The sequence below is a fragment of the Pholis gunnellus genome (genome assembly GCF_910591455.1).
Source record: "Pholis gunnellus genome assembly, chromosome: 9".
NCBI lineage: Eukaryota > Metazoa > Chordata > Actinopteri > Perciformes > Pholidae > Pholis > Pholis gunnellus.
Genome location: NC_136535.1, coordinates 16024522 through 16051219, shown reverse-complemented (window position 1 = coordinate 16051219; position 26698 = coordinate 16024522). Strand labels below are relative to the sequence as shown.

At 40.0% G+C, this 26698-nt stretch overlaps 2 protein-coding genes across 2 annotated transcripts in view; both read right to left on the bottom strand.

Moving 5' to 3' along the window:
• Positions 1–7811, bottom strand: part of limk1a (LIM domain kinase 1a) — a gene marked incomplete at both ends in the record, with an annotated part of 39809 nt that extends 31998 nt beyond the window's left edge. Inside the window, 2 exons of the mRNA XM_079165689.1 lie at positions 5109–5208; positions 7754–7811. Of these exons, the coding sequence (XP_079021815.1) occupies positions 5109–5208; positions 7754–7811 (158 nt within the window). The remainder of the gene's footprint in view (positions 1–5108; positions 5209–7753) is intronic.
• A 509-nt stretch (positions 7812–8320) lies between these two features.
• Positions 8321–26698, bottom strand: part of elna (elastin a) — a 49994-nt gene continuing 31616 nt past the window's right edge. The window contains exons 25-56 of the mRNA XM_079166472.1: positions 26468–26518; positions 26289–26387; positions 26119–26154; positions 25318–25476; positions 24356–24523; positions 23712–23840; positions 23522–23605; positions 23211–23291; positions 23041–23079; positions 22574–22687; positions 22358–22492; positions 22069–22182; positions 21765–21851; positions 21623–21655; positions 20587–20679; positions 20465–20494; positions 20041–20091; positions 18811–18834; positions 18697–18711; positions 18541–18570; positions 18334–18360; positions 17804–17830; positions 17079–17126; positions 15827–15880; positions 15620–15670; positions 15393–15428; positions 14995–15063; positions 14213–14251; positions 13562–13618; positions 11970–12005; positions 10725–10808; positions 8321–10607 (exon numbers count right to left, since the gene is read on the bottom strand). Coding sequence (XP_079022598.1) covers positions 10561–10607; positions 10725–10808; positions 11970–12005; positions 13562–13618; positions 14213–14251; positions 14995–15063; positions 15393–15428; positions 15620–15670; positions 15827–15880; positions 17079–17126; positions 17804–17830; positions 18334–18360; positions 18541–18570; positions 18697–18711; positions 18811–18834; positions 20041–20091; positions 20465–20494; positions 20587–20679; positions 21623–21655; positions 21765–21851; positions 22069–22182; positions 22358–22492; positions 22574–22687; positions 23041–23079; positions 23211–23291; positions 23522–23605; positions 23712–23840; positions 24356–24523; positions 25318–25476; positions 26119–26154; positions 26289–26387; positions 26468–26518 — 2147 coding nt within the window. The 3' untranslated portion in view covers positions 8321–10560. The remainder of the gene's footprint in view (positions 10608–10724; positions 10809–11969; positions 12006–13561; positions 13619–14212; positions 14252–14994; positions 15064–15392; positions 15429–15619; positions 15671–15826; positions 15881–17078; positions 17127–17803; positions 17831–18333; positions 18361–18540; positions 18571–18696; positions 18712–18810; positions 18835–20040; positions 20092–20464; positions 20495–20586; positions 20680–21622; positions 21656–21764; positions 21852–22068; positions 22183–22357; positions 22493–22573; positions 22688–23040; positions 23080–23210; positions 23292–23521; positions 23606–23711; positions 23841–24355; positions 24524–25317; positions 25477–26118; positions 26155–26288; positions 26388–26467; positions 26519–26698) is intronic.

The following is a 26698-nucleotide window of genomic DNA, read 5'->3' as shown; positions in this document are numbered from 1 at the left end:
AGGTGAACAGTTTCAACTATCTTTTCATAACAGCTGCGTCGAAAATGGGAGCGCATGAGTATGAATCAATCACCAAACAAATTAGAAAACAATACATGTGTCAGTACATGCATACTTAATGTGAAAGAAGAGGTTGTCAGCTAAAGTGCTAACGAAGCACAAGCCCCTGTCGTCCTTTGGGACGACGGTTGAAGCAGAAATAGTTTCATTGGGAGCAGGACGGTGCTGCACTGTGCTGCAGAGAGACTGCAGCAAGGGTCGAGTATTCAGAGTCAAAAACATCATCAGATGATGATTCTCATCTGCTTTACCTGGTTTAAAGCACATTTCTAAAGCTATTCTTATCAATATAGCTACAGACAAACGGGAACTATCATGGAGAAATGAATTTAGCAATAAAATAATAATAAAATGCAAATTCCACACAGTGAATGAAAAACATGAAACCAAAAGGATCATCATGCTAATAAGCAAAAGGACCAGAAATCCTCTTATTGCTCATTCCCACGAGGCAACGAGAGGTTGGGACTGTCTCCAGAGTCCTATCATAACGACGCTACACGTCTTCCTACATCTAGTGTCCTTCCTCAAATATCAAGAGCTGCTTTAAAGTAATTCCCTCAAATCCACATTGAAGGCAATAAGACTCACCCAGGAGCTCCCTGATGAGAGCCCTCGCTGAGAGGCATCTGGGGAGCCTTTTCACAAATATTGAATTAATAAATAAATTACAATTTTGAAATAGTGTGTAATTGAACAGAGAAGCAGGTTTTTAGTCACACTGCAAGGAAGATAAGATTAAAGGAGAAGTGACAAATTTGAAGCAAAGACAAGCATCTTAAATTTGGAGCATCTAAATGAAGACTTTTGGGGTTTTTTGGCACTAAAAAAGTTATTACCTGCAACTTGTATTAATATATTGTTGGTCTATTTTCACATGTCACAGAAGGAAAAGCACAGGAGTAAATTATAAAATGAAAAACAGCTGAATTTCATGTAGCTGCTTTAGTTTCAGGGTCCTGGTGTTGTGCACTTTGCCCCCACTGTCACACTGTCACGGTTTACTGGGACACTTGAATATAACAGAGCCATAGTTCATGTTTTTTTTTAGAAGTTAAACCAAAAGTGAATGCACCGAAAATGTTGGTAAAATGTCTCGTTGCAAAGGAAAAGTGTGAAGCAGGAAGTCGGCCTGTAGGCTGCGATGGATGTTTACAACAGGCGTTCAGTTTGTCTAACCTGTGGGTTTGACTGTCTGTGTTTCTTGTCCCATCTGTGTCCCGTCTTCTTTTTGTGATAAGAATCCTCGGAGCGAAGAGTCTGGGACTTTTTCTTGTTGATATTTACATGATATGCCACCATCTGGGGTGTTGCTCCAATCTGTCAGATGGTTTTTTCACTACACTACACAGAAGAGTCGTTCAAAACCACTGTGGATTATTTTCAGGTCGTGTTTACTGCTCCGTTCTTCTTCTGTTTATCATAAACAAACCACTGTTGCAGCGTCGCAGGCAGTTTTTACTGTGCCAGAGATTTTTCACAAACGTGAACATCGACAAATGTAAAATGTTGTCAAAACTGGTTTTAAGTTATATTTGTGTGAAACTGGCAAGAACATCACAGATTACCACTACTTCAAAACTCAAATACAAGAGATTACTGGATATACCGTATCAAAGACAAACGTCTTTTTCACATAGCTCTGTGAGAGCTAACGTGTTAAAATATCTGACAAAAGTACTCAAGTACTCGCAATAACTAAACGGTAAGGCAGCTTTCCTAATGAAGAGGATACCGTGATGTTTGCAGTTACAGTTGAGCTTTGGGACAAACAGAAGTACGACGATGTAAAAACAGATCTCAGTGAGAACATGTTCCCATGAAGGCTGCTGTATATACAGCGAGTATTTCTCTCTCCTCCCTCGGGACCCTGCAGTCTTCAAACAACACTCTGAGCACTTTAATTTTGCCTTCCCCTCTGCTATTATCGTCTCCACTTCCTCTTCACTGGAGTAGTGCTCCATTGCAGCAGCGGGCCCTGCAGTCGGATATTTTTAGTTTGGATTTAAGCCCCGTTTCTCAGTCCCACTAGTCAATTCTCCACGGAAGTCTTGTCTGACTGGCGAAGTCGTCTTAAATCCTCCTTTTCTATGACAATCCTGCTCCTCCCTGAGGATTTGGATCTGGGTCAAAGAAAGATTCCCTCTCATTTTTAGAAACGGTGTGGGAGGTAGAGAAAAATCTGGATGATTTCTAGGAGGATGCAACACTTTCTAGGAGACTACAACTCTTTGTTTCTTTTCTTTTTTTTTTACAGATTTTGTTGCTCACACTCATATTAATTAAACTGTTCTGGTGTGTGTTGTGTCACAGAAGGGCTGAAAGCTGCAGGATGATATCCGACAGCTCAAAAGGAGTTTGAGGGAGCAGGCACCACGCTCAGGTTTGCACCTAATGATGGTACGGTTGCAACGAAATGCAAAGTAGTGCTTTTATTTTATGTCAAAGTACAAAGTGCATACAAATGCCAACAAACAAAAAGGTGGGAAATGAGTTCACGCACATAAATGCACTCCAATAAGAGAGAAATGCAAAAGTGCATACACTTCTTAAAAAGACACCCCACTGAGACAGACTGCAATTCTTCATCCACGCTGAGGCAGCCAGCCATGTCATCATCACACACACACACACACACACACACACACACACACACACACACACACACACACACACACACACACACACACACACATGCACAACACAAAATAGAAGATAGCCTCCTCAGATTTCCCATTCAGACATCCAGCCGGGGGAATCATTAACGACACATTGAGAGGTGAGTTTTCCACACAGCAATCTGCCAACCAGCTCAGATTAACGGAGTGAAAGGAGGAGTGACGTTGACGATGCAGATGGAGCTTTTCAAAACCATTTAAATAAAAGAGTCACATTACATTTTTTTTAACCTGTTAAGAAAAGATACGCAGACCTAATGAGCTCTACGTGCCTCAAGCAAGTAAAAACTAACTTGAGTGGTCATGCTGCATCTAAACCCTAAACTTAGCATGTCTCATGTTCAACCTTTTAATTGGATTCTACAACAACAACATGGCTGCTAATGAGACCAGGCACCCCCGAAGCCGCCTCTTAGACGATATCGACCAATAACTGCACGTTATCCCCACGCGGAAACACGTTTGTCTGTTCCAAATAACCAATATAAGAATCTAAAATCTCACAAAAAGCGGAAGTCTCAAATTTCAGTTTAGAGTGTAGAATGAATCAATGACCATTAGTGTGTCTCCTCCATCTGTGAATCTCTTTACATTCATGTTCTCAACATGCATCGTGTTATATGACCTGAGGCGGCTGTATTGATCTGAAGATTGAGTGACTCACTTTTTTTATAGTCCAGTCGGGACGACACACACGTAGCGTACACACTAACGGTCAAAGACACAAATAAGGTGAGAGCCCCTCGTGAGAGACGCTTACAGAGAGAATGTGAAGCAACTGGAGAATCTAGATTTAATCTGTGTGGTTAAATCTTTGGAAAAATGTATAAATTCCATCATGAGGTCTTTAAGAGTCTTAAAATGTGACAACTGGGTCAGCTACTAAGCTTGAAGGGCAGGGTTATAATAGCAATGTATAATAATTACTCTATGGTTTGGGAGGCTGCTAAAAGTGTTGTAATTTATGTCTTCTACAAATCAGATCAATTCAACAACAGACAAGATTTGTGCTCAATGTTAAAACCAACATACTGGTTGAAATCCAAACAATGTGACGAATAGATTTCTTTCACAAGTCTCACTGCCCACACACACAACGTGCTGCAGAACAATTCATCAGAAATGAAACTGAGAACAAACCCAAGGCATCTTGTAAACAGTCTCAATATTCACACACTCACTCTTCAAATAAGCTTGTTCGATCTCATCGATCTATAGCTATCGAGATGTAGAGAGAAACCTGCCTGAGACTGAAACACAAACCTACGGTTGACATGTGTTGATAAGGAGGACAGAGCAGAGTCTCCGATAACTTTGAAATCAAAGTCAATGCTCGATGATGTCTCTATATGCATTTGTTTTTTGGAAACATCGTTTAAACAGGTTTTCAGGCTGCTCAGGTGTGAGAGACATTGTTTGCTGAGCTTCTGTTTCTGTGGTGAGGTGCGTCACAGGAGTAATAACACATGGTGTTAAACAAATCACCTGAACCCGTCTCTTACCTGATACCGTAACAATATCCAAACAATGCTTTTGAACCTGAGTTTAACTCAAAGACAAGAAAACCCAAAAGAGAAAAGTCACACGATCTCCTGACAACCAAAAGCAAAAACTCATGAGAAAGAAGAAAAGACACAATTAAAGGAGATTTTCACACAAAAAAAAGACAAGAGGAGGCAGAGCAGTATTCATATCACCAGTACAGTAAAAAGGTGGACTGAGAGAAGAGTTTAAACAAAAATGATTGTGTGAATATTTGGCTGAAACTTTTCCAAGAGCGCACAAAAGGTACAAATGTGTTCGATGTGGAGCAGAAGCAAAACGGGGCTGAATTTAGCAGCGAAAACAATTTCCACGTCTTTTAAGAAAAACAGGATTATTCTCTTTTTTTTATTTATCTGCTGATTAATCTCTTGATTAATAAACTAATTTACTGAAAATAGTGAAAAATAATTCCCACATCATATGGTGACATTTTTAAAACGCTTGTTTTGATACAAAACTAAAAGCTACTTGATTTGCTATCATGCACGGCAAAGAAAATAATAAAATCCTCACAATTAAGGCTGAAACCAGCTACTGTAGGTTTCTAAAGAAGAAAAAAACAATTCATCGTTGAACCCAAACTTCACTAAAACTACCCAGTTTTGTTTGTTCATCAAAGCTCCTTACTGCAACAATTGCAACAAAGGGTGGATTCATTTTCTGTCCAGTGACCAATCCTGTCATGGACTAATTGTTTCAGCTCCACACTCATCCATTTATTCATCCAGTGGGGCAAGGAGACACTTCATTGCTGCCCTTTAAAGACTTGTGAACCCATGTGAACGTGTGGAGGCGGGAGGGCGGTGAGTTTAGTGTTGAACAGACCTGAAGCAGACGGTGTGCCAGTCGTTGTTGAGGGCCTGGAGGTACTGCTCATCGTAGATCCTCTGTTTGCATCCCGCACAGACGGGCAAACTTCCTCCGGCTGAAACACGAGACACGGAGGTTACAGGATGTACTGGTGTCCATGGTTTTACGGTTCAATATGCATAAAATCAACAGCAGTTCTTTGATGGGGTGTAATAATTGCTGATATGCGTTTGCATGTGACAGTTATCTCTGTTCTTATTTTGCCTTCGATGCAAATCCTCACTGAGGCTCCAGATATCAAACAAACACAGAAAATGCTTCATCCTTACAGACAACATTCAACACAAACATCAGCAGCAGTTTCAGTGAGAGAATCTCTCAGCAGTCGTGAAACAACTCATTTCAAGTCATAACATTTAGTTAAATAAAGGAAACTTTTTGCTTCTCATTACAGAATAATATTCAAACGTTTTCTTCGCACTATTGCACGTCATATAATGAAACTATTTCAAAAATCAAGTGAAATCCAAATTGAGGAAGATATATCCTAATAATTATTATCTAAATCCAGTTAAGCCAGCAAATCAAATTGTTAATAATAATTCAAGAAAATCTGTGTCAAAACAATACTATTTTCTATTATATCATTTTGTTTTGTAGTTCTACTTGTTACTGAACCACATAATTTTGGGTTTTTAGGTACAGCAGAGTGCCTTATCGTAGCATCGTAGCATCTGTGATAGCATGAGGTTATCAAAAGGGTGAAGTTGCAGATTGCAACCGGCTGAAACTTCTCCCCTAAAAGCCCCTCTGTCGCATCATAGTGACAGTTAGTGCACGTTGTCACCTTCTCAACATAAAAGCAGATTTTATTTCAGCTTGTAAATAGTTTTTTAGATTGAAACTTGAAACATTACACTTGATCTGAACAGGTGTGGGAATCATAAGATAGGTGCATAACACAATGCAGGAGATACTTCAGTACTGTATGCGAAATATGGCAAACACGATTGTTGGCAATAAACCGTGTTTCTGCAGCTGAAAAGTAAAACATCATACACTGTATTTATTACATTATCATCATTATGAGCCTTCGGTTGGATATTTTACAGACACTTGAAAATAAAACAGAGTTCTTCTGAAAGTTGAGAGCAATATGTAGCTGCACATATGCAAAACAGCTATAAACAAGAAAAACAGTGCTGAACACAGATCAGTTCAGAGTTCAATCCGCATCACAACGTCTGCATATTGTTGGATCAATGTTGTATCGTTGCAGCTTTGATTACTCGTTCATCCTCGCCATCTGTGTTGGCAGAGGTTTCGTGCGGTCGGCTGGTTTGCTGTAATGACTGATTGAGCCGCCCTGCTGTAGTAGTTTTATCGATCATATTATTTTGAAGGCAGTCTGCTTTGTGCTGATGGCTTTTCTCTCCTCTCCCTTCACCTCTTTACTAAAGAAGATGTTTCACCTCATCTCTGCTTCATGGCATTTCTCTATCTGATAACTGGACCTGTGCTGTCTGCAAAGGTCTCAGAGAGGACGCAAATACCTCAGTAAAGGCAAACAAAACACACCTGCATTCTTACACACACACACACACACACACACACACACACACAAACTGGACTTTGTAACCTGTGCAGGTGTCCCACCCCTCCCAACTCATTACTCACAGAAACTATTGCAGCGGTTTGTCCTGCACATGAGTCATCCCATTAAAAGGTATATTGTCAAGATCGAACCTGACTGACAGCTACAGTACAATAGTATCTCTAAATGTACTGTAACTTAACCAAGTATTTACAGTGATGCACAAATGATTATACCAAAGCTTGTTCTAGAGTAATTGTTCCCAACATGTGTTAGTTCTGACCAGTTCAACCAAAAGTTGTATATTCCCTTTTTTTAAAGTCCAGAAGAAGTAAAATAAAGTAATTTACAAATAAAAAAGAGCATTGCTTTGTGTAGCATGAATATACTTAATATCGCACAACCCGTACTCATGGTGGGTGCCAGGTCGGAAACCATTGTGCTAGAATGATTTCTTCAGTTAATGATCCTCTTAACAAATTAGATTGAGGTAAAACTTTGTTATCATCTACTGAGAGCCAAAATTAAATCAATACCCGTCACACAGACGGAGATAGCTTAGGATCGTTGGGGGAAGGTTTTAATCTCTGATGCTATTAGATGTGCATTTGCCAAACGAGCTGCAGCTCCTCGTCACTTCAACTCTGAAGCACCTTTAGGTGATGTTTGGCTAGATAATAACTTCAAGCTGCACCTTATAAACCTGTCATTTTGCATTAATCACACCACAGTCCTCGGTTTAGTTGTATTAATGCAACTAGCTGTTTATAAGCAGAATATATGTGTGCATCCTAGATGAAATAACTACTGTGCATGGCCTGAGGGTGACCGCTGCATCCAAACATGAGGGGTGCATCAACTCGAGAGAAAACATGTCTTCAGTCGCAGCACAGTGTGCACATAGAGCCTGACGCTGCACATGCAACCAATGATGCTGCACTTTTGTCTGAGTGCGACTGACGAAAAGCGACGCACAAAGTAGGAAAAACACAGTATTAAGCATGATGCTAAGCATCCGTTCCGCTGTCTCTTCCTCTCCCGCCCCGCGCAGCCACCGGCTCCTTACCTTCCTCCTCTCCCATGCGTTCGTCCTTCCAGGTGCAGCAGAGCAGCATCAACCTCATTCACTCTCCGTCACCGAGCTCCGACAGAGAGCCAGCCGCTTCAGGTCGACAGATAACCGGTGTCCGACCACCACCACCAGCGCAGCCCGCCCGGGGGTCGTGTTGCTGTGCTTCGGTCCCTCCCTGCGGCGGCCCACACAGCTTCCTCCTGGGCTGGCTGCACGTTTCTGCGGCGCTTCATTCAAGAGAGCTGCTGACCAATGAAGCAGCTGAGCCGGGGAGAGGAAGACACGAGCCGGCCAACCAGGAACCCTCCCTGGTTTAATTAATGCGTGGCTTTAGGGGCGGGGAGGAGGGACCCAGTGCAGTGCAGTAAACACCACTGTGTGGGGCTTAGAAATAACACATAACTGCTTAATAATTGAACCTCTATTTATTTTACTGGTATTTTTAATTGTAAAGAAGAAAAGCATTAACATAGAAAAACATAGCTTTTTGAAACAATATATTTTTTTATTTACTTGTGAAATTAAAGTTTAAGTGTACTGCAAGTGGTACAATTGGTTGAAATGTCAGCTGAAAGCGACTGAGAAGTCAGAGGTGTAAAATGTGAATGTGATTAGTTGAATCTTTCAGAGGGAGGCTGAACATGTACAAATGTGGGATTGTCTACAGGCAAGCACACAATTCAACAAATATGGAGGAATAAGTAAAAAGTTTAAGATGGATACATATTTTCTCAGATTTAAACCAAGAACAACGCGACAACGGCATCTAATGGTAACAAACATTAATAGGACAGTTCCAAAAAATGTTTTCCCAATTATTGGTACCACCAAGTTACTCTCTTGTAGAAATATAGGCTACTGTACTAGCACAGACATGTGTTACAGTACTATACTGCAGTTCCGCAGTGACACTATTTCTAAAGTGGGACCTTATTAGACTTCTGGAACAAAAGTGTAAGCTACTTCTACAGGATGCAGATCATGGGTCAGTGGTTCTCCCAGGAGATCTTCAGAGAACAGCAACATGAGTTCATTATTTCCAGCTGGCACAACAATAACGGTCAGTGAAGTTAGCGCTGAGGCGAAATGTCTGCCCCTAATCTGTTTGTTGTCATTACAATGAAGCACTCTGCCAACTTTTTCACATATCTGATCTTAAAATACAATGAATCTGATGGTTCCTGATTAATTTTGCCCAGTGGGACAAACAGAAAAGATGTGGCAGAACTGTTACAACAAGACTTACACCTGAGATATTATCACTTTGTGGTATGTATGGACACTCTGAGCCAGGTGGTTTTCATCAACTCACAGGACAAACTGCTGCTGCTGCTGCTGCAGTGGAATGCACTCATGAAGAAAAACTAAAACAAAACAGATAGGACAACACAAGATCTTTTTAACACATTGTATTTTGTTATTTAATGAAGCAAATAAATGCTGGATTCCAGGAACAAGTCACATGTGTGTCGTGGAAATATAAAAAGTGCAAAACCACACTGTTCCTCCTTATAAAAACAGTTTTAAATAAAGATGAAGAGTATCCCTTGGCACATAAGACAAGGTCTGACCCAGCGAGGCTCAAAGACATTTCTTACACAGCACCGAGTGAAGGAACCGAAGCCAGCGTTTATCAAATTAGTACAAAATACAGTACACAATTACAGAAAGAGATGGGGTCACTTGGCAACAGCGCTCATGAACCTTTGGTCAGTAAGCCTTTTTAAAAGCAGCTCAAGTAAATGAAGAACAACGGGAGCTCAAGCCTCACATAAACACTTTGTCTCTCCCATTAAACAAAGTCTTATTCTGTATTACAATTCTTAACACTGAATAAATGCAAAAGCAAAGGATGTGCACACATTCCTGATAACAATAAAGCTATGAGTCAAAGAATGGTGCAAACAATCTTGAATAATCATGTAATGACAAGTTACATAAATGTAAATAACTGCTGCGATGAGACTAAACATTTGAAGCAGACTACGGCGCTCTATTCAAGAGACATCATGAAACATTCACACATACATAATGTCAATGCCAGAGTACTATCCGAGTTACGTATTAATCTATACTTGGAAGGCTTTCCCGTGGTTTTTAAACATCCTGTAACGTCTTCAGCATGTCGTTCCTCAGAGCAGAAACTGCTCTTCATACATCACAAGTTTGGCAACATTAAAAATGCAGAGAAAACTGAACTGCATAGCAACTAGAATCAGCAAAGTTACTGAGAGCAGATGGGTTGGCCAGAGCCCCAATTCCCGCTGCTTTATACCCAGCAGGCCTAAAAATAGCAGCAGAGAAGACGGGGAGCAAGAGACGACACTGAGAATGGCCAGATTTTCTCAGTTTTCGGACGAGCCTCGACCAACCCAACCCCTCTGACATCTCGGAGAGATGACAAGCTCTGCTGTGACACTGAGGACAGTTCACCTCAGTGGAAAGAGAAATCATTCATAGGTCACATTGACAGTCGATGGTTCAGACAGTCATTCGCACACAGTGCACATTCATGCACAACAACAACACATGGTGACACATACACACACTCTTTGTATTCTAAGTGGGGCTGGTGCAGTACGGGGAGTTAAAGCTGCAACTAACATACGTCACATCGGAGCGTGTACAAAATTCTGTGTCGGTGGGTTTGTATAAAAACAGGTGTCGAAGTCAAGTAAGTAAAAAAAACCAAACATCTTCACATGTTTTCTAACGGGGTTTGTTTGCATATAAAATGTACATTCTAGATCATGCAGTAGCACCATGGTGTCTTGAGGTCACACTGGATCTCAAGAGATCCTCTACTTCCTCCTGCCACAGAATTTGCCCCGGCATCCTGCAACTCCACCTGCAGCCGAACACATCAGGATTATAGTTCAGTCTGTTCTAAGAATTGACAGGAGATAATGCATGTTCACACACACATTCTTTTCAAACTGACTGGCGATAGTAAACAATCTTTTACCTCTGTAGACTCCTCCTCCTGCTCCTCCTCCTCCTCCTGCACCACCAAGGAAGCTCTGCAATGGGCCGTACTTGGCTGCTTTGGCTGCAGAACAACACAAAAAACAAATGAATCAGACAAGAGGTCTCCTGGCTTTGCTGTTACGGCTGAGTGGAGTTTACGACGGGTGGATGTGCGGTGCTTGATTGAAACATCTGGATGTTCCCCTTTAAGGTCCACTTACTAGCTTTTTCCAGACCTTTCAACCACATCTCACAAACCAGCAATGCCAGTAAGTAGACCTTGAGTTAGGACAATTTTGTCAAATGTTTGGGAATTTATGGGATGTTAAATAAAGGGCTGCAATAGGAGTTTTCACATTGTGGTGCATCATAGTTAACAATCAGACTGTATGATGTCACTGGCTCACACAAAAATCTTCCCATGAAATATCATCAGGGCCGTCTCACTGTTAACGTAGCAACGCCTGATTCAATATCCCTGTTACATCTAAAATGACACGGATTAACTAGACCATATTGTACATGAATATATATATAATGATGACGTTCCTGCTGAGCCTTCGTTCATTTGACATCTACTTTCTTTACATCTTCAATGATTGTTTTTCTTTGGAACAAAAATGTCAATCAATGACGGTTATACGTTTTATTATTGTGTGTAATGTAATCGATGTGGGATGTATCCATCTAGTCAATCACAGGGCTGACACAGAGACAACCATTCACGCTCACACTCACACCTCCTGTGCTGGCAATTTAGAGTAACCGATCAACCTGACATGCATGTCTTTGGGCTGTGGGAGGAAACTGGGTCACAAACGGGGAAATCAATTTCATTCATTCACATATATAGTACATTTGCAAAGGTGTCCTTGAAAGCCGACGATACATCAGATACTGTGAGAGATCAAAGCGGGGACTGTAGTTATCTAAGAAACCAGACGTGTTTCTGTGAAATAATCCCACCGTCTGTAATCTCAGATGTTCAGGAAAATGCAGATTATCATGAGTTCAATGTACTGGTTGTGCTGTGCCATCTGCACTGACAAGCACACACAGTGACAACCCACCCTTTTCCAATCTCATACAAATAATCTGACGTGTTGCCAACGAGCAGAGAGAGAAATTGGAAAATGGGTTGAGGTGCAAGGGACACTTTTATGACTGATACTAGTGAGTATCACTTTCTAATGTGGTGCTTGTGGGTGCATGGAGAGATGTGAGGAGGTGGGTGTTTTGGTACCTTGTTGAGGAGTCAGTGGGGCTGGTACATATCCACCTAGACAACACCAGAGACAAATGAGAGATGAGATAGTACCATTAGAGCAATGCCAGGATGAAACCTCTTTGGATCTGTCACAGTGTTTGATATACAGTATTTATCCTGGCCAGGATGTGGTGAGGAAAAGCTGTTGACATTAGTAGTAAATCACATGAGTTACTTAGATCTGCTGAGCTGTCTGATCCAGAGATGCTATCTATCAAGTGTATGCAAGTAACCAGACTTGCATACACAGTGATGTTTTCCCGCATTTAGAAGACACAGAAAAGTAATCTTAGTTCAAGCTTAGCAGAGGGAAGGCGCTTGTGATTTTGACTATTTGAATAACGGGTCCTCTGAAACAGAAAAAAAATCTTCTGATGTGTTTTGCAAATGGGAGGAAGATTAGATTAAACATCAATATCATTTCTATTTGCCTCCCTTGTCTATAGTAATCCAATTCATCTCTCTTTAATTAGGTGCTCAGAGGAGGAAAAGGCAGGTCATCATTATTCAAACACAATTTCATTAATTATGCAAAGTCAGCCTCCCATGTTTTCAGTTTGGTATATTAGAAATACATCTTAAAAGTCCTTTATGCTTGCATGAGCTAAAGACATTAATATGAATCATTTCTATAATACTTATGTATGTAATCAGATTTCTATGTGTTTTCATGATCAAATTTAATCATCTCAAAAATGCAGGACTTTTCAAATTTAATTGGAAATGTATTGAGGTTGCAATCTCTCGTGTCAACTAGTAAAATGGTAAAAGAATCATGTTTTTGTATGGGAGATCACATGGGAAGGAGAAAAGGAGTACAAGATAAGTTGCCATAAACTAAAGCGGTCAAGGGTTACGGTTATTTTCTGTCATTCTGCAGTAGTTCTCCTCTCCCTTTCTTTCTGCTTTCAGCTCTAAAAAGGGAAGCAACAGGTCAGTTTTCCTGTCTTTTCATCCATTCAGCTGCATCACCTGGCTGTTGTCAGTTGGGCATTAATACGCCTCCTGATCCAGAAACAAGGATGAAAAGTTAAAGAACTGTCTGTGATCTGAATCCTTGTCTACATGGAGGCGGTTTGGCCAACGTATTTGGTTAAATGTTTGACTTCCATTAGCAGCAAAAACAATGATGACCAACTCTGAATGAAAAGGGTTTAAAAACGGTTCAGTAACTCTACTGAAGTAAACATGGTGATGTGTAATTTTATGGAGCAGAAAGTATAGAACACTAAACCAAATCAAAATTTGTGTTTCGTTTTTATCCAATTTTCCTCACAAGAAATGAAAGAAATGCTCTTCTAAACAAGCACAACAGAACACACCCACACACACACACACACACACACACACACCCACACACACACACACACACACACACACAGCATCCTAATACTGTCTTCTTCCTTCACCTCCACCTCCTTAAGATAAATGACCCAATTCCGGTTTCAGTTGGCTCCTTTCCACTGATTTATGACACAACCGATGGTCCTCAAAGGTCACTTACTAAGAATGCTGTTAACCAGCAACACATTACTAATGTTAGTCTCTTCACTGAGCAGCACTAGTACCTTGGTAGTACTGCTGGGGGTAACCTCCTCCATAACCAGGAGCCACAGGAGCCCAACCTGCAAAATTAAAAAGCAGTTACTCATCGACAGTAAAATGTTATCAGTGTGTAAACTGACAATACGAGTTTGGTCGTTGAATATAATAATTAGTGTTGAAATATATAAGCGTTAAACATCTTTTGTGAATAAATAAGCCAGTGATAGCTGCAGTACATACAGTGAATATGACAACTTGACCTATTTATCTGGAAGCCAATAATTATTGACCACTTGGCAAAGCTCTCTTCTCTACTGGCAAATGAGGGAAGTTATTAAACCATCTGTGGAAGCATTTCACACAGACAAATATCTCTCTGGCCATTGGGAGGAGGATTAGGGCCATGAGTTTTAATGCTCGTATAGTATCTGTAGGGCAGTGAGAGGAGGCTGTAGCTTTGTGATTACACTCATCCTCATTGATGGGCAGAGGAGGAGAAGAAGGACCAGAAGCTACACTCCACAGAGTGTAAAGTGTGTTGTGGACAGCTGAAGCCAAATGTGGGCCATATTAACCCTCTGTTGTTTCTTCTTTTGTTTGTTTAAACAAAAAAAAAGAAATTATACAGGAGGAAAGGAGCAGAAAATATCAAACAAACACGTGACGCTCCTCACCTGGCTGAGGAACACCGCCACCTCCAAGATTGCCGTAGCCTGTTGAAATGAAAAGCAAAGAAACAAATCGTGATAATGCGTCTATTCTTATGACTTTGTGTGCAGTGGGTATAACTCATTATCAGTTTTGTGGTGTCTATAGCTGTTAGCATTTCTCCCCCTGAAGTGACATTTAGCCAGTGGCTCAGCTGAGGTCACATTAACAACCTCATCCAAACGTCCTCTGGCAGAGTTTTGTTTTTCAGGGCAGGACTCTCCGGGGGTTTGTGTTATCTTCAAACAGTCACACTTTGATGTTGCACACAGTATAACTATCGCAGTAATACGTCTCCATCAGGAAATGTTGTGTTGTTGACTTGCTCGGTTTCCAAACTCCTAACGGTACTGTAATTCTTCAGGGATTACTGCCTTTGGTGGAGCTGGACTCTGTAAAATGTTACTGTACTAATACATGCGTTTTTCCTTTAGCACATGAAATATTTAATAGATTATGTTCATACCGCAAACGTTTCTTTAATACAATAAATGTCAATACATTCATTCTAATTTCTTCAGCAGAATCTTTCTCACAATAAAAGGAAGCAAAACAGCACTTGACTTGATTCTTTACTGTACAACTAGTACTAACAACATTTTAGCAATATTAAAGTGCGAAGCAGGGATCAGTGTGGATCTTCATATAAAGTGTTTGCCAACATCTGCTCAGCTCAAGAGCTTTTCCAAATAATAAGACTTTCTTCATGTTTCCATGTGCTGCGACACTAACAGGCCTGTTACACTACCTGGTTTGGGTGGTTTAGCTCCAGCACCAGCACCTCCCAGTCCAACTGCAGAAGGATAAGTCAACCCACCTGTACCAAGAGAAATACAACTGGCTTAGATGTGGTGTTTGAGACTCTTACATGGTTCACCCATAGCTGTCCTGTAAAGGAAAACGGGAAAATTAAAACACCAGTTGATTTCCTTTATCAAAGTATCCAGCTGGTTTCTCCTTCCTGAAACTGAGCCCCATACAGAAACTTATCAGCATGCTGGTCAGTTTCCTGCACAGGAAGTGCGATGCGATGGCATCTCCTGACCAACTGTCACTTTGAGCACTGGGCAGAACGTTCTAGTTTCTTTTTTTTTTAAGTCGGGGGAACATTGTGTAACAGTGCTGTCAGCCTCCTCTCATACATACCCTGGCCATAACCATGATGATATGGCCTGTATCCCCCTGAATCATGATGACAGAGAAAAGTAGCATTATTGTCTGGTTGGTCAACTCATCTTCTACAGTTTGTGTTGGGGGCTGCCTCTTTTTTGTGTTTGTATGCTTTACGTTTCCCCATTAACTGACACATATGTCCAGTGTTTATAGGGAGAAGTCAATTTGACATGTTAAATGAAATGCAGGTGAGTTCTGACCTTGATAACCACCTGCTGCCAGTGGGATTCCTGCTCCTGCTCCACCCGCAGCTGCAATAAAGCACAACACAACAAAGGATGAGCCTTCACATGGAAACCAAACATGATGTGGTATCAGCACCACGAGGAACTGAAGCACAGGATAGAAATCACAGCCACGACAATTTCAACCACATCTATAAATGTTTGTAGAAAAAGGAAACTTGCCTCCATAGGTTCCACCGTAAGGATATCCACCTCCGGCTTGACCAACACCTGCTCCTGTACCGAGGGAGTAAAAGTGTTAGAAGACTGGAAGTGTGAAGATTTAACTGAATATTGCCCATTACAATCGTTCATCCTCTGCAGCTTTACATTAGCTTCAATAAAAAGCATCAGTCCAGTGGATTGTTTCATGAAACAGGTTATCACTTAAACTGAGATGAATAAAAAATAAAAGAGGAATGTAACTTAGACTTCATGTACCATCATCACAATTCTAGATTATTAGTTTGTTGTTTTACTTCATAACGTTATGAAGGACACAATCTTCCCCCCCGGCCTTGAAAAGTATGCAATATCTATTGTAACTTTAATAGTGTCCAATGTTTTAACATTTATTTTACCCCATACTGTATGTTTTTGACAGTTTTATTCAATGTTTCTTGGTTTTCTTTATTGTCTTATATGGATGCTCCCTCTCCGGGACAATAACATTTATCTTGATATTTGACTGATTGAGTTGGACTAAATGAAATGCAGGAAAAACACCTTACATTAGGTCTCGAGTCAATCTCAGGTAAAATAGTGCAGAATAGCTGAAATACTGTACCACTGTAAACTTGCTGATGCATACAACTGATGACCGTTCAGTCTATTGGAGGTGTAATTGGGTAGAGAAAGGCCTGATGCAGCGTTTCCTAATATGTTAACCAGCGTGTTTATCGATTCAAGTTGAGTCATTAGCAGCCCAGACAGAAAGTGCACAGTCAGATAAATACAGTGTGTGAATGCGTGATCTATAACATTGAATAGGATAATAAAAAGTCTATTGATAACATCATTAGGAAGTTTTGATTCAGAAATGAAGACAAAACTAAAACATACATTTACAAATTATACAAATCTAGACGTACGAAAGTGGGCAGATATTTGCAAACACTGGGCTGCATGTAGAAGTTGTACTTCTGTCATGAATGGGACCTTTCAGGAAAAGTTAGGTTAACATTATAAATCATTTAACAGATAGTCACACAACTGTGCTCTTTTTCTGCAACAGGTAGATACGATTATTTTTACAGTAATACTGAATATTCAGTACCTGAATGACCAATTAATTTAATGTTGATATTGTGGCCATGGAATGAGCTAAATCAACTACATGCATTATCGGACACAAGAAGGAAACAATAGGTTATGTTAGAACAAATACATTACTATACAGATCAATTCTGATTGATGATTTGTTAGCCATCATTACCTGGTAAGAATGGTTTAGGTGCTTTGCCACCTGTGCCGACACCAACACCTGAAAACAGCAACGTTTAGTATTATTATAGTCTCTGGCTGCAGCAGGGACTATTGACCATAGCTGTTCACTCTGTCTTTGTCTCCACCGTGTGGCCAGATGGATGTAGTGTATCACATTACAGTTTTTCTCAATCGCTTACAAACGGTTTTCTCAAAGCGTACCTCATATTTTTTTTAGAACTCTACACACAAAAGGATAAACTCCACAAATCTCCTGCAAAATAGACCTCTGCATTCAAGGCAATATATATCTATGTATATATATTTTGTAGCTTTATTGCTAAAGCTCCGATTGTTAATTGAACAATTGTGCAACCCATGTTTGCCCATGTGAGGAGTCAGAGCCTTAAGTTTAGCATGTTGAATGGCAGAGTGTTTCGTGTGAATATGGGAGATTTTATTCATGAAGATTGTGCCAAATGTGAGAGAGTTGTGTGTAGTGTTTTGAAAAAAGTGTGGTGTAGAACTGCAAACTGAGTGTAAAGCAGGAAATGTGTCTGCATGTTATCAGCATTGGTTTCGGGTGTTTGGTCCATGAGTTACAGGTTGTGGTCATCGTACCAGTATTAGCATGTAAATAATTAAGAAAGGTCGACGTTTCAAAGACAAACATAGCTTCAGGGCTAAAAACAACATGACGTTCTTAAATCAATAAAAGTATAAATATTGGCTTACCTCCAGGTTGTTGGACTCCAGTTCCAACTAAAGGAGGGAAGAGACCAATGCATGAGCTATGTACAACATTTTACTAATTAATACAAATGAAGACAAAAAGGACAAAAACATACACAACATAGAAAGAGAGCCCATCTAAAATGTTGGGATAAAAGCAGAGCTTTCCGTCAAAGGAAAATAAATCTTGTGGCGTAAGGTAAAACAAAATACAACTGAATACAAAAGCAAATACAGTAAATATAGTATTAATACTAAAGAATGGTTCAGCTTTCAACTATATGTCATTTCTAAGACTCAACTGCAACTAAATTAGTTTGATTATTATGTATGGAACTGATTTTTATTATGATTTTATTCTCATACATATAATAATTGACTTGTAATCATTTGTTTAGATTTATTTATTCAGGCTTTCTTTGAACTATGAAAGTCACATGACCAGGTAAACAATGAGATTAGCTGATATCACAGTGTGAGTCATATTTATTAGATCAGTAAGTCTCAGATACAAACAGATAGTTTACACTTACCAGGCAGACCGTGGCCTGACGGACCAACTAAAAACACAGGTAAGAGGTACATCAGTTAACATCCTCCATAAAATATGGTAACAGACGAGACAAAATAAAGCTTAGACAGAAAAAAACTACATTTGGTACAAATACTACAGATTATTGTAAATAGATTAATAGATCAGATTAAATTGACACGCAAAAGAAAAAGAAAACGGCTCTTACCACCAGAGGGAGCTGCAACACCTGCTCCACCTATGATAAATAAACACACATGGTGTTGGTCATTTATCTATTGACTGAATACAAGATGTGCAAAATAATAATCGTTTTTTGTTGTAAATTTTAATATGAGAATATTTGTTTTTTTTACATACTTACCAACACTTGTGCCAACTGTGAAATAACAAAAAGTATCATCAAATGAAGCTTTGTGTAGTAAGTATACATTCAGTACAATGATCAATAAATAACTATTTTTTATGTAAAACTTACCACTAGGCTGAATAATTCCACCAGCTGTCAAAAGAGCCAATAAGATACATTATTAAAACAGGTTAAGACATACAACAGAATTAAATAACTGCAAAAATATGCACTTATTTTAAACCCACCGCCTGTTTTCACACATCCCAATACAAAAAAAGGAACATTTTGAATTTAAAAAATGTTTGGTTGATTTAGTTACTATAACAATAATTAAATATACAGTGTTAATGATGAAATTATGAAACAAATGTACAAAAGGAAGGTATGGGAAAAACAAACAGGAACAAGACATACATATAATATAAAACAAACAATTAACATGACAAAGAAATAATGTCAAGACAGCAGAAGTACGTATAGATAGTATTCTATAGCAGGGGATTCACAGTTCATTTACATTCACACACATTATTATCACGGCAAGGGTTTTATGAAATGTAAACTCAGGAAATGTATAATTCAAAAATCCCCCGCTATAGAACTTGAACTGTAAAACTGGTCAGGAAAAAGTGCAAGCATTCATATCGTCAAAAGAACAGAACATTTAAGAGCAATCAAATGTGGGAAATTGCATTCCAGCATTAATGTATCCCTTCCTTCTGAATGTCTGCTAAATGAATACATTATATTTGCCAATGTCTAGAAATTACAGCTATCATATGCATGAAAGTAATTTATCAAGCTCAGTGTCAGTGTTAGTAAAAGGAAATGAGAGCACAGGACAAGTAGCCTACTGTTGGTGAAGTGATATCATAGTGCCTGTCTTCACAGTCCCAAAATGAAGCAGCATATTATTTAGTAAAATAAGATTTCTACAGTCCAAACATTATTTGAGAAGACAAATCCTTAATTGTTAAAATCTGGAAATGTAAGTCCCATACTGTAATTTCTGGCCATTTAAATTATTAGTATATTCTCATATTGTATAATTTAATACATGCAGTGAACAAAAATATAGCAGATTGGATAACAGATTTAAATCTGAAATCATTAAGACGTTAAATTTGGATGATGCTTAAAACAATGACCTGCAAAAGACTTATTTCAATAAATAAAAGACTCTTTCTCTTTTAGGAGAAACAATAACATTAACAAATAGTGAGAGGACTGTCCCACACTACATCAGAGTGGCAAATACATTACAACTCAACTACAACTCAACTACAACTTAATATATATCAAACACCACAGATTTCACTTCATGGTCAAAGGTTTCATGCAAACAGCAAGTCTTACTGGGCCGTGGGACCTCGGGGGTCTCGCCAGTTGCGGCTATAGGCGTGGTTTCTGTCAAAAGACAACAGGTTCCAGTTTCATCCATTGCACTTTTTACAGGCGGAGAGTGAGAGAGACGAGAAAAGGCAGAAGCTGTGAGGTGGACTATGATACAGCCACAGTTGGGAGGCTGTTAGCTAGAGGTGGTCAATAGCTGCTAGCACTAGCAGTAAAAACAACATGTGAGTTTTGTGGGCAGGAAATGGGTGAAAAAAATGTGGAGGGGGATAAATGATGTTACAGTACTGGTGCAGTAACCCCAAGGTAGAGTGCAATTGCGATATACAAGTGGAAATTGGCACTTTCCCTCCCATATGCTTGGTATACAGCTAAAATATACATGTGAAAATGTCCCAGGATATGCAGTCTTGGCATTTCACTGTACCTGGACTAAGAGTTCCAGCAGGCCCTGCGTCTGTAAAAGAAAACAGAAAAAGGCCATTCACAATGTAAAACGTATAAAAAATTGTCATCTAAGAATATAAGAAACTGTATTCTTAGCTTTACCTGGCACCAAGACAGCAGAACCATCTGGGCCACTACTGACAACTGTACCTGGAGTAGCTCCTGGCACTGAGAGTCCTTCTCCAGTGACGCCTCCTGCAAGAGGCACACATGAGTTCAGCAAACCGATGCCATTGTTGTCTGCTACTTTAAATCACAAACAGCTTTTGTGAACGTTTGTTTCCAACTAGAATGCTAACAATAATGGCTCCAATCTATCTGACTTTTCTCTCTCTTTTGATTCTGTAGGGGAATTTACCTCGCCTTGATGAATGGATAGCAACAATAAGAGGAAGATTCAAATTGGCATTTGCTTCCTCTGCAATGTATTTCTTTCTGTGAAGGCTGAATATCGCCACAAAATGGCAAGTCTAGATAGGAGCCCTTGCTCTTTGTCAGGGACTGACCCTATAATCTGGTGTTTACTGTTATTTAACAACATATGTATGCTTATTGGTCATTATTGTTTGCGAATGGTAGAAGTAAAACAATAATTGAATGACGTAACTTAGCATCAGATGACAATTGCTACCATTGCATTGGCAATACCTCATGATATGGTTACTTAAGGTAAATTGGTCCAATGAGGTTTGATAGAGCAAAGTCAGGTGAGGTTCTGACTTGGAGCGATTACAAAACCGTTATGAAATTGCGACTGGGCTTTGGCTAATGACCAATAGAATGAGATCGCAGACCCAGGCGCTCAAGATAAGTTTCCTTTGCATGGATCGAGGGGGGACTGGGTTCACCATTAGACGAGGTCTGACATCTGATAAGAATGCCTCCTGGACCCCTGCCTGTGGAGGTGATCCAGACACATCCAATTTGGTGGGAAACCACAAGGCAGAACCCGAATACACTACATATCCCATCTGGCCCAGGAAAACCTCATGATCCCCCAGGAAGAGCTGGTGGACATAACTGAGGAAATCAGGTACGGGCTACCTTACTTACGTTGGATGCACATTGTCAGCAGGTGATTTAGAAAATATTACTTTTTCATTTGCATAAGATGACTGAATGATTACCAGGTTCTCACCATATTTTGGTGGTTTCACACCGCCTGGATATCCTGCATGAAAACATACCCCCATCAATATCTTTATCTTGAAATGTTGTCACTTTGTATGATGACAAATCATAGTACTTCTACTGTCTTTCCATACACACTGCACATATACCTCCAGCCCCAGCTCCTCCCGGTGCAACTCCTCCAGTACCTCCCAGTCCTCCTGCTCCTAACCCTGCTCCAGCTCCTCCTGCAACACCTAATTAAGGAAAATAAAGCAAGTTAAAGGAGTTGTACAATACACACCAATTGTGTCTTACCTATTATAATCAGTTTATACACAATAAAGTGAGTATGCAATGTGTAGTTTATGCACCAATGAATACAATCTACGTAGGATATGATAAAGTAAGAGAGACTCAGAATCAACTTATGCATTTCTGAATGTGTGATATTTGTGTGCTTATTTATTATACCGTATTTAGCAGCTTTTGCGGCAGCAGAATATTGTCCACCTTGTCCTGGTACAAAACCAGGACCTACTCCTGCTCCTCCGGTTCCTAACCCTGCTCCAGCTCCTCCTGAAACTCCTAATCAAGTGAGATGGAGCAGGTTACATGATTAGTTTAATTATTGAAATCTAAGAACAAGGAGGATAAGATAAAATAAGTAAATAAGTAGATTTTAAGTCATTGAAAATCTTTCCTTATCAGAATTAGTTCATACACTATTGAATGTCTCTGAATGTGTGCCTATTTATTGTACCGTATTTAGCAGCTTTTGCGGCAGCAGAGTATTGTCCACCTCCTATTCCTGGGACAAATCCAGGACCTACTCCTGCTCCTCCTGTCCCTCCCAGTCCTCCTGTTCCAAATCCTGGTCCAGCTCCTCCTGAAACCCCTAATTCAGTTTGAAAAGATTAACCTTCCGACCAGAATGAGTTCATTTCTGACTATGTCTTTTTGTGCTCTTTTCACCTACCGTATTTAGCAGCTTTTGCGGCAGCAGAATATTGTCCACCTTGTCCTGGTACAAAACCCGGACCTACTCCTGCTCCTCCGGTTCCTAACCCTGCTCCAGCTCCTCCTGAAACTCCTATTGAAGGGGAGTTAAGTAGATTCCATCATTAGTTAACACTTAAAGTCTTATAATAAGTAGTATAAGTTACAGCAAGTATTGTACTGTACCCAGAATACATTTCTAAATAAAAAATATGTGTGTGTTGTATTTATATGACTGTATGCTTATTTCTGCTGTGGTTTCCTCCTACTCATACTACTACACCAGGTACTCTTGCTCGTCCAAATCCTGCACCTTTAACAAAATACTATATTTACACATGCAACAAATGGTCTAAGGTAAGGTCCGGAAAGCCATAAGCTGACTCAGATAATTATTTAAATTAGTCAAAAAATAATCACAAAAACTACTAACAGAAGAAATCTTACCATACTTTGGGGGTTTGACTCCAGCACCAGCTCCATAACCTGCCGGGAGGCAACATTATGTTTGTGACTGAGAATTAATTTGATCAAATTGCCCTAAAGCAAAGCAGTAGACACACTCTCACTGCACAAAACCTTTTTGTCTACTCCGATTTTTCAATTTGATGACTTACCACCATAGCCGCCACCACCAGGAAGTACCTGCCCTGCTCCCCCTGGAACTCCGCCTCCTCCTAGGCCTGCTCCTGGGACTCCTGTTTGGGATTGAATAAAGAACTAATCTCTCGTACACTGTTATGAATGAAAGATTACAAATGACAGAATTCTTTTGTAAGCTGCTGTCATTACCATTTTAGCAAACCAAATTAAATCTTCAGTATTTTGCATTTATGGGCGCAATATTCCAAAACTCGTGATCGTAACATTGGATTTATGTAATAGTGAGTAGATCAGCACTGCATGAGAGAAATAAGTCATGCCACACCATATCCTGGTAAAAAGGGGAATCTTCCAGGAACTCCTCCTCCACCTGCACCACCACTTGGAACTACCCCTGCACCACCTGGACCTTTAATGGAAAACAAATAATCATGTAATCATGCACACTCACTTAAAATGCTATGGTTTTGGTCTGTAATATATGTATTTTTTTACAGAGATTGAATTCCAGTTACCATATTTAGCAGCTTTGGCAGCAGCAGAGTATCCTCCACCTCCCAGTCCTCCTGCTCCTCCCAGTCCTCCTGCTCCTCCCAGTCCTCCTGTTGCTCCTAGTCGCCCTGCGCCTCCTAGTCCCCCTGCTCCTGTGTAAGACATTTTTCCATGTAAAACATTGGCATGTCTTAATATAGCAACATTTGGAGTGCGTTTGCTGGCAATACAATTGATTGTATTCAGAACAATCAAGCGCAATTAAGAATCAAGGGCAGATCACAGCAGCCAAAGTGAGCCTCCCTCTTTTCCTGCGCATACTTCACAAGCAGATGTATGCAACATCACTTGTTTCTCTCTGGCTTTGCATCTGAAAGTGTTGTTAATCAGGCTGTATTTAAGTTGTAATGGCAGGTACAGGGCCAGGTTTGAGCATTGCCAGGACCGTGGAGCTGCTGGGCGTTTCAAAGGTAGAAATATCAAAGATGTAAAAAAACACACACGACAGCCAGACTATTGCTTGTGATCTCAGCCCCTCAGAGTCTTGGCTTACCACCTGACCTTGGTATGATCTGAATCACACATCGCTAAATACCATGAATCTGTATACACCCAAAGGAAACACATGACAAGTTTGGAGATTTGATAATAGTAATTTTATAATTACCATATTTAGCAGCTTTGGCAGCAGCTGAGTATCCTCCTGTTCCTCCAAATCCTCCTGTGCCTCCAAGTCCACCTGTTCCTCCAAATCCTCCTGTGCCTCCAAGTCCACCTGTTCCTCTAAATCCTCCTGTGCCTCCCAGGCCTCCTGTTCCTCCAACTCCCCCTACTCCTGTGGAAAACAAGTTTATCTAATGAGCCTTTTTATGTACAGCAAGCTGCATGGTTAAATATAATCAACTGAAATGAGTTTGCTGCCAAAAACTTAAAATAGACCAAATAAGAAGACGCTTTTGTGAGTACAGTGAGAAACCTAGTGTGGTTGTGTTACTGTAGGCTGTATACTTTCAGAACAATAAACCACCATAAAAACTTTAGTTTTCAGTTCACATTTCAACATAAACATTTGATGAGTTCACAAAGTCAGCCATCTGTTCTCGGTGAAGGCTGACCGTGTCCAGTTACAGTCTTTGAGTGCAACTGAAATCAGGTTTCATCATCTTTTTTGCAGTCAAAAATAATATTCCATCTACGTAGTATACATAGTACAGGTATAACCTTTGATACATCTGGTAATGTTATTGAGATTAGGATCTCTTTTGCAAGAAAGACTCGAGTAAAGCAAGACAAAATCATTTTTGTTCCTGATCATAATTGGATTTTATCTTTAGTTGACAAAAAAAGTTGCTTTCCATATTTAGCAGCTTTGGCAGCAGCAGAATATCCTCCACCTCCTCCGAGTCCTCCACTCCCTAACTGTCCTCCTCTCCCTCCTTGTCCTTCAATGCATATGGGAAAGGGAGGCCAAGACAAAACACAATTATAGCTAATACTTACTCCATCTAGTGTACACAGATTTTTGCAATTGTGAAGACACAAGTACAACTTTTATGGCCCACATAACAACATTTTAAGATGTTAAGTAAAAAAAAGGGGGCATATGATCATGCCATTTATACACCGTACCATATTTAGCGGCTTTGGCTGCTGGTGAATATCCACCAAACACTGGTGCACCTCCCGGAACTCCTCCTGGTACCCCCCCAGGTACCCCTCCTGGTACTCTTCCTGGTACTCCTCCTGGTACTCCTCCTGGTACTCCTCCTGGTACTCCTCCTGGTACTCCTCCAGGACAGAGAGAGAGAGAGAGAGAGAGAGAGAGAGAGCTTTTTACTAAACTCAATGTAATATTAAGTACCTTTCAGCTACAGGATGAGTAAATAAATGTTAGAAAAATTCACGCAAGACCGATGGAAAATCATTAAACAATAGGCCATTTATTCTTGCAAGAAGGAGACAGAGTTGATTCACATACAGTATACATGGATCAAGGCTGCTCAGAGGTCTGACTGTGAGCCTCGGATATTTATACCAAGTAAACAATAGTGTCACAGGCTATCTACGTCACGAAAGCATAACACACACAAATTGCCTTCATTCAGCATATTCTAAGTATCGGGACACTTTAACAATTCAAAGGTACAAAGGTCACTTTTATCATCGGAAGACGCCATGAAGTATTGACGCCGTCTACAACTTTATTTACCATTACAAGCAGTGCTGAGTGTTCTTTCGGATAGACTAAACAGCTGTAGCGCTTAATGTCAGAGGAAGTTCACACATCGAGGACACATAACGACACCAGACTTTGTAAGCACACCTTATAATTAGTCATTTAGATTTTCCCCAACAATAAAAAAAAGATAAAGATGAAAAAAAGATGATTTTAAATAAACTTCAATGATACAAAAACATGAAAGTTCTCACCATATTTAGCAGCCTTGGACCCAGCTCCATATCCAGCTGTAAAATATGTAAACATAGGGAAGCAAATGATAATATTTTTACAACTAAAGTACATGAACTTTTCAATCATGAGGCTGTCAACATGGCTTTAGACTTTTAGTTCAGTTGTTTATGTCTTTTGCTCGACATACCTCCTGGCACCTGCCATGGATACAGACCACCAGTGCCGGCAACACCTCCACCACCTCCAACACCTCCAACACCTCCAACACCTCCAACAGCACCCAAACCTGCAGCAGAGAGCACACACTTTATGAAGATACTAGAATGTTCTGTACTGATGTTACGCAACTTGTCTTAATGAGTCTACCATATTTGGCAGCTTTAGCCTGAGCAGGTGAGATGGCCCCAGACCCCACTCCTGCACAAAGAATAAATTATATTAAACCATTACAGAGGTTAGTAAGTACAAGTTAAGATTCAAGCCATGTAGTTCATTGGTACAGAAGAGTTATTCATTTTCAGTTAGTTTGGTAACAGCTTAATTGTTTGCATTTTTTTATGTATTTCTTGTGCACCCCTAAAGTTTATCACGTATTAA